This window comes from Sceloporus occidentalis, unplaced genomic scaffold (assembly GCF_023333645.1).
Source record: "Sceloporus occidentalis isolate IW3139 unplaced genomic scaffold, rSceOcc1.0.p SCAF_2, whole genome shotgun sequence".
NCBI classification, from domain to species: Eukaryota; Metazoa; Chordata; class Lepidosauria; order Squamata; family Phrynosomatidae; genus Sceloporus; species Sceloporus occidentalis.
Genome location: NW_028316982.1, coordinates 57944460 through 57951184, shown reverse-complemented (window position 1 = coordinate 57951184; position 6725 = coordinate 57944460). Strand labels below are relative to the sequence as shown.

At 37.9% G+C, this 6725-nt stretch overlaps 1 protein-coding gene across 1 annotated transcript in view; it reads left to right on the top strand.

The window, feature by feature from the left end:
• The first annotated feature begins 343 nt into the window (after positions 1–343).
• The window catches only part of KLHL6 (kelch like family member 6), a 33077-nt gene continuing 26695 nt past the window's right edge, over positions 344–6725 (top strand). Inside the window, exons 1-2 of the mRNA XM_089509567.1 lie at positions 344–479; positions 2693–3121. Of these exons, the coding sequence (XP_089365693.1) occupies positions 2859–3121 (263 nt within the window). The 5' untranslated portion in view covers positions 344–479; positions 2693–2858. The remainder of the gene's footprint in view (positions 480–2692; positions 3122–6725) is intronic.

The window sequence follows — 6725 nt, the reverse complement described above, 5'->3', positions numbered from 1 at the left end:
ACGGATTCAAGCACCCATGGCTTGAAAATATTTTTAAAATATATAAATTCCAAAATGGAAACCTGGACTTTGCCATTTTATACAAGGGACTCCATTTTACTTTGACATTGCATTGAATGGGGCTTGAGCATCCACAGATTTTGGTATCCACAGGGGTCCACTTGTACTCTTTTTTTTTTTGTCCATTCTCACCAAGGCACCTTTTGGGAGGAGAAATCGCAATTTGGATGACGTAGGATTTACTAACTTGTGCTTTACTAGCTGGGAAGAGTCTTGTCTATGCCAGCCTCTTTGCCAAAGGTGCAACAATATCTGTGTGACAAAATGCATCCTAACCCCCCCCCCCAATACTACAGCTAGTGAAAATCCAAGACAGCATGTGTTCCCAGCAGCTGCATCATTATTATCATGTGGCTTCTTCCAATCATGTGGAAAGTTTGTGCATCAGCGGAAGGTATTCGCAGATCTAACAAGCAAAGGTATGGAAAATCTCCATGCAATTCTGAGGATCTGTGTGGCAAGCTACCTTAGGTTTTATTGCTTAGGAGAGTGTTACATCACAGAGGTTTTTGGCCCCAAGACGTAATAAAAATGACTCAGCCATTGAAATCACTGCAGTGTAGAGCCTAACAGATCTATTATTTTCCTGCTGATGTTAATCAAGGATGCATAAAATCCATTGTGTTACATTGACTTTTACCTGGTTGGCAAATAGAGCTTAAAAATTGGCTTTGAGGACTAAAGCTTTCAGAAGTCCAAAGCAAGCATGGCTCACATGGTAATATTCACCTAAAGACTGTGGGAGTTGTAATCCCAAAAGCAACTTCCCCAGACACTACTGGCAACTGATCTACATCCTGTCTTTTGAGTCTTAGGTCCGTCTAGACATAAGGTGCTTCTTCCAAATGACATTTTTATCCTGTTGTGGCTCTACCTCAGACATAGAATTATCTGATGATGACATCTTTTGGTAATACTGTCATGTTTTCCCATGGCAGCTTCTCTTTTTTCATGCTGGGAAAAAAATTATAAGGAGAAGATGAAACAGGTGCACAATGCCTTTTGACTAGTAGGAATCCACCAACCAGAAGCACCTAAAAGTAGGTGTGAGATTGTTCTGCTTTCCCTTTGTTGCTGCTGCTGGGTGCCTTCAAGTTGTTTCCGACTTATGGTGACCTTAAGATGAATCTATAATAGGGTTTTCTTGGCAAGACTTGTTCAGAGGGGGGTTGCAATTGCCAACCCCTGAGGCTGAGAGAGTGTGTCTTGTCCCAGGTCACCCAGTGGGTTTCATGGCTGAGCTGGGATTTGAACTCTGATCTCCAGAGTCACAGTTCAGTGCTCAAACCAGTGCAGCTGGCTCACCTGCTTTGCCTAGTGACTGCTTATACTTTTTATAGAGAACACTGTCATTTCACAATGAGGAAACTTTGAACTAAATCCAGTTGTTCGTCCTAACTTGAGTAGATTTAATGGGTCTACTTTAGTTGTGTCTAACAATTGCTTAGCTCTTTGCATCTGTAACAGTTACATTTAATAAACCACTTATACCATAATTAGCGTATCTTTCACATACCATAATTGCTGTATCAGCATGAAGTTAAATTGTGGAATGAAGATTGGTTTGTGTGGTGGTTTGTTGTTTTAAACTTCCAAGGTAGTAGCTATGGTAGTCTGTTGCAACAAGTACAACAGTAACAAAAACAATAAAATCTTGCAGCACTTTAAAAAGACTAACTCAATGGTTCTCAAACTCTTTACCCTTGTGATTCCCCCCCCCCCCATACATCTACATGCGGACACCGTTGCACTATTCAATGTAGTACATGAATAAAACATTTTGTTTGTTTAGTGTGCATATTTACACTTGCACATTCTGTATATTCATATTTGAAAATTTTATAAGGAAATAACATTGTTCAAATTAGAACAGTTTTATTTAAGTAAATTCAATATTTAACTCAACACATGTATAAATTTTAACAATACAAAAATTTGGGAAGGATGGATCAGGGCATCCCACCCCACAGATTGAGAACCGCTGGACTAATTAGTTTTATTTGGTACAATTTTGTGACTACAACAACCCATTTCATTACATTCAACTTTATGAAGTAGGCTGCAGTCCATGAACATTTATGATAAATAATAATCTCTTAGTCCTTAAAGGCCCACAAAATTATTTTTTGATTTATACAAAAGTGTGATCCACTTTGGTTAACTCAGATTGGGCCTATAATCTCACTCTTAACCACACTGTATACTGTGTATATATCTATTTTTCATGAAACAGATATAATTGGTATATATATTGAAAAGAATATGACTGATATCTACAGAATGATGTCTGGTAAAGAACAATCTCTCTTAGTGGTAAGACAATTGTCATCTATTGCCATGTAAACACTGAAATACAAGATTTAATTTCACTGTATGCATAGAAAAGTGCTCAGGCTGGTGGTTGAAAGGGCTTAATATGATTTACAAATGCCTTTAACATGTTGGTCAAGTATATCCGAATAAACATCAGCCATATGACACTGCAGAAACTGTGCAGTTTTAACATTTCTCCTTGAAATGTTCTCATATTCAAGGATGACTGAACAGTCTTCTTTAGATGCGCTCAAACTGCCTGAAGATTGCATAAAAACAGCAACAACAACAACTCAACTGCCTTTCTTTGTATTAACAGGATGAGAAAGTGCAAGGCTTCCTGTTATGTGTGTGTGACAGCTGTAGATAAGTGGGGAGGCCCAAACAGGAAATCTGCCTTACTTCTGCAGCGTGACTTGTCTGAAGCTCAGGAACCATCTTAGATTGAAGTATCAATGGCATGATGTGCTGCTGCTGATCAAAACATGGGAGACATGGTAAAGACGAACCTCGAGGAGGAACTTCTGTTACCTCTGGAAAATGAGTGTTCCAAGACCATGGGAGAACTTGTGGAGGTCTCCATCAATGAAAGGCTTAAATTTGATGACACAGGCCTGTCCATGGTCCTACAGAATGGCTTGGAGAACCTCCGACTAGAAAACTCTCTCACAGATGTAACCTTGTGTGTGGGCAGCATGAATTTCTCATGTCACCGTGTGGTCCTTGCAGCAGCAAGCAATTACTTTAGGTAAGAGAAGGGTTTAAAATGAAGCACATGTTTATTGGGGTCTTCAAGGGAAAGCCATTAGATTTGGGTGAGAAATTATTCAAACACTTGCTTATACCCTGCCTGTATTCTATACACTTCCCAAAGGATATCTGTGTTTTGGTAACATATTTGGGGTAGCTATATTGGCCATATAGCAAAGTGCAGTAACATCCAAAATCCACAAAACAGTCATGCCTTTATTTGGCCAACCAAAATGCATCAGGTATTTTGTGCATTTTGGTTGGTCAGATAAAGGTATTACTGTCTTTTGTAGTTTGGATGTTATTGTACCATGTTTTGGTAGTCAGAAGAAGATTGTAACCAAATCTTATGGCTATTTTAACTTCCATGTTTCCAGGGGTACAGGAAAATAAATCATGAGAATGTTAGGCAGCTTTTCCTTTTACAAGTGGAATCTCTATGATATTTCTGCTTTCTAAGAGCTTCTGAATGGAAGACAATACATTACAAAAGCAGGTGGAAATTAAGAAATGGGATGTGTTTAGTCTCCTATCTTTGTGAGGACCCATGGGGAAAAGTGATCAGAGAAACGAAAGAGTAATCTTTTCTGGACATATTGGGGTACTGCTGTAGTGTTTGTGAAGTTGATGAGGAAACATTGGAAATGAAACGTGCTAAAATGTATCAGGCATCACTTTCATGGGTAAGTTGCTCCTGTGATCTGCATCAAATGCATCTACAGATGTTCATACTGTCATATACTTTGGTTATGAAAACAAGTGCTTTGTTAAATAGACATACATCTTTACACACTATTGGCCCTTGTGGTCTCTTCCAACTCTATGATTCTATGATGCTCTGCTTTTTTGATTAATTGTCTTATAGCCTCTTTCATCTACCTGTTGAGGCTGGGCAGTAACCTGTCAGAGAGGCCATAGCTGCAGATTCCTGAACTGAAGAAGAGGTTAACTAGATGATCTCCCAACTAGTTTTCAACATAACTATTTTATAATTTTAATATGTTAAAATAACATTCTATTATTTTAACATTTTAAAATCTAGAAAGATGATATTCTAGTTTCTATCTTTAAAAAAGCATACAGAGTAGACATGCCCCTTCTGGACCGTGAGAGGAAGCAAACCTAAGACATGGTGAGAAACATTTTTTATTATTGTATTAATTATTGATCCAGCCTGGCTTGATATTAATTATTGACCCAGCATGGTGTAGTGGTTTGAGTGTTGGACTACCGTCTGGAAACCAGGGTTCAAATCCTGCTTAGTCATGGAAACCCACTGGGTGACCTGAAACAAGTTGCATTCTCTCAGCCTCAGAGGAAGGCAAAGGAAAACCCCCTCCGAACAAGAAAACTCCATGATAGGGTCACGGTAAGTCAGAAATTACTTGAAGGCACACAGCAACAATTAATTAATTGTCAGAAAAGTTATAAATATCCCAGGCAGTGAAAATTATTCTAATATGTGTATTGTCTTTGGAATATTTTACCAGCTATAAATGAAAGAATGTAAAGTCTTCTGATACCAGCAGTTACCCAGTCTAGATGTGAATCTGCGTTACAAGCTTTCAGAACAGTGAAATATATGTTTTTGGTATTTGATTTCACATGTAACATGATGCAATGTTAGGCATCTAGCAGTGTCCTTATATTTCTTCTGATTGTAACCCATGGTGTGTGTGTGTGTGTGTGTGTGTGGTAAGATTAGGAACTAGTAGTTACAAAAGAACTTCATCAGCTTTCTAAACGAATGGACGAAACCTATATTTTTATTGACAGGGTCATTTGATAAAAAAAGAAAAGAAAACAGCACATATATTTGTTTGAATTGTGTCTTGTTTTTTTTTTTTTTTCCAAAACTGGGACCTGAGCTGACTTACAATTAAAGGGAATAAACAAAATTAAACCATAAAATGCAAAAGCATTAAAAAAAAAACAATTTAAAAGCACATCAATAACAGAAAATACAGCACCCATCCAGTTAAATGCCCCCTCTGGAGTAAACAAGCTCAATCACGAGGTTTGCTTGAACACAGAGATATTTGCCTGCTAGTACTGGCAGAAAAACAAGGTTTCTTAAACAGGTAGATCCAGAGCCTGGGGCCAGCCACTGAGAAAGCCTTTTTGATTAGACATGCTTCAGAAGGTATTGCCTCTCAGCCTTCCACTGGGAGAAATGCTCCTCCCTGAGATCTCCAAAGTGGCTTTTGTGGGAGCATACTCACATACTATATTTCAGATATCCCAGTCATGTAGGACTTTATAGGCACTTTTAATTATGCCCCCAAATTGATGGTAACCAGTGAAGCTGACATACCAAGGGAATTGTACACTCCTGCAACTAGCCCCATGGAACAGTATAGGTACAGCATTTTATCAACAGCAAAGTCACAGATATCATCATTTTTGGCACAAGACTGCCTTTTGTATTTGTAGTGTTTACAAATATAATTCACATCTTTCAGTCTTGTCCACTGTCTTCTTTCTAGTTCCTCTTGTTGTGGGTGTGAGTCAAAAATACTTTGCTTTCAGTCTTGTGCATACTTAACTTGGAGTAACTGTGACTGAATTAATCCGGTATTATGTCCAAGTAAATGTGGACGCAATCAAGATCTGAATAAGATTTACGATGGTGTAGCCATGCGTCCTTACCTCTTTTTTCTCCATGCTGATTTTCACCTGTTTGTTGCAAGTACCTGTTCACAACCAATTCTTCAATACTACATAAAATACTCTATCAATAATTCTTTTAATATGTTCATTTGATTTGTATAACTTTTCTGAAATCCAGAAAGAAGATTTGTGGAGATTTAAACAGTTAGAACTGAAAAAAATATGAATGGTTTGTTGCAATGCATTTTTTTTGTTCCTTAGAAGTACTTGGAAAGTGGGTTTTTTGTTTGTTTGTTTGCTTGATTTTAAGCCACAGAAATTGGTATTCATCACCAGATTTTTTTTTTTTTTGCAATTCAGAAAGAGCGAATTGCAGTCCTAAAGGTCTGAACATTTTTATATTTAATAAGGAAAAATTGTATAAATTTAGAATTCTTTAGAAATTTTCACAAATTTCTCATTGGAAAATGGTCAGCCTAATATTACATAGTATGGGAGACAAGATGGATCCTTTCAGCAACACATAAGTGAGTGGTGGGAATCATGTAGTCCTCCAAATCTTGTTGGACTGCAGGTTCCAGGAGCCCTAGGCAGCAAGGCCAATGCTGAGGAATGCTAATAGATAAGTCTGACAACATCTGGAGAACTACGTGATTCCCACCCCTGCCATAAGTCAGTGATTCAAAGTAGAGCAGCAGATTGCTGGGAATGCCTTCTGAGAGGAACTTTCCAGGAAAGCAAGAGCTGGGACCACCTAGTTTCATCCCAGCACTGCAGTTCAGAAGAATTCTAGGTCTAGAATGCCACTGAGAGTTGAGAAAAATCAGTTCATTCTGACCATTTATTAATGTAGATCATTTACCTGAACAACTAATTCGGCTTCCATCTCAAAGCCAGGATGGAAACTAAAAATAAAAATAACCTAAATAATCAGTCTCATTAAGAAATACCTGAAATTTTGGTCACCATATTGCCTAAATGTTGTCCAGATA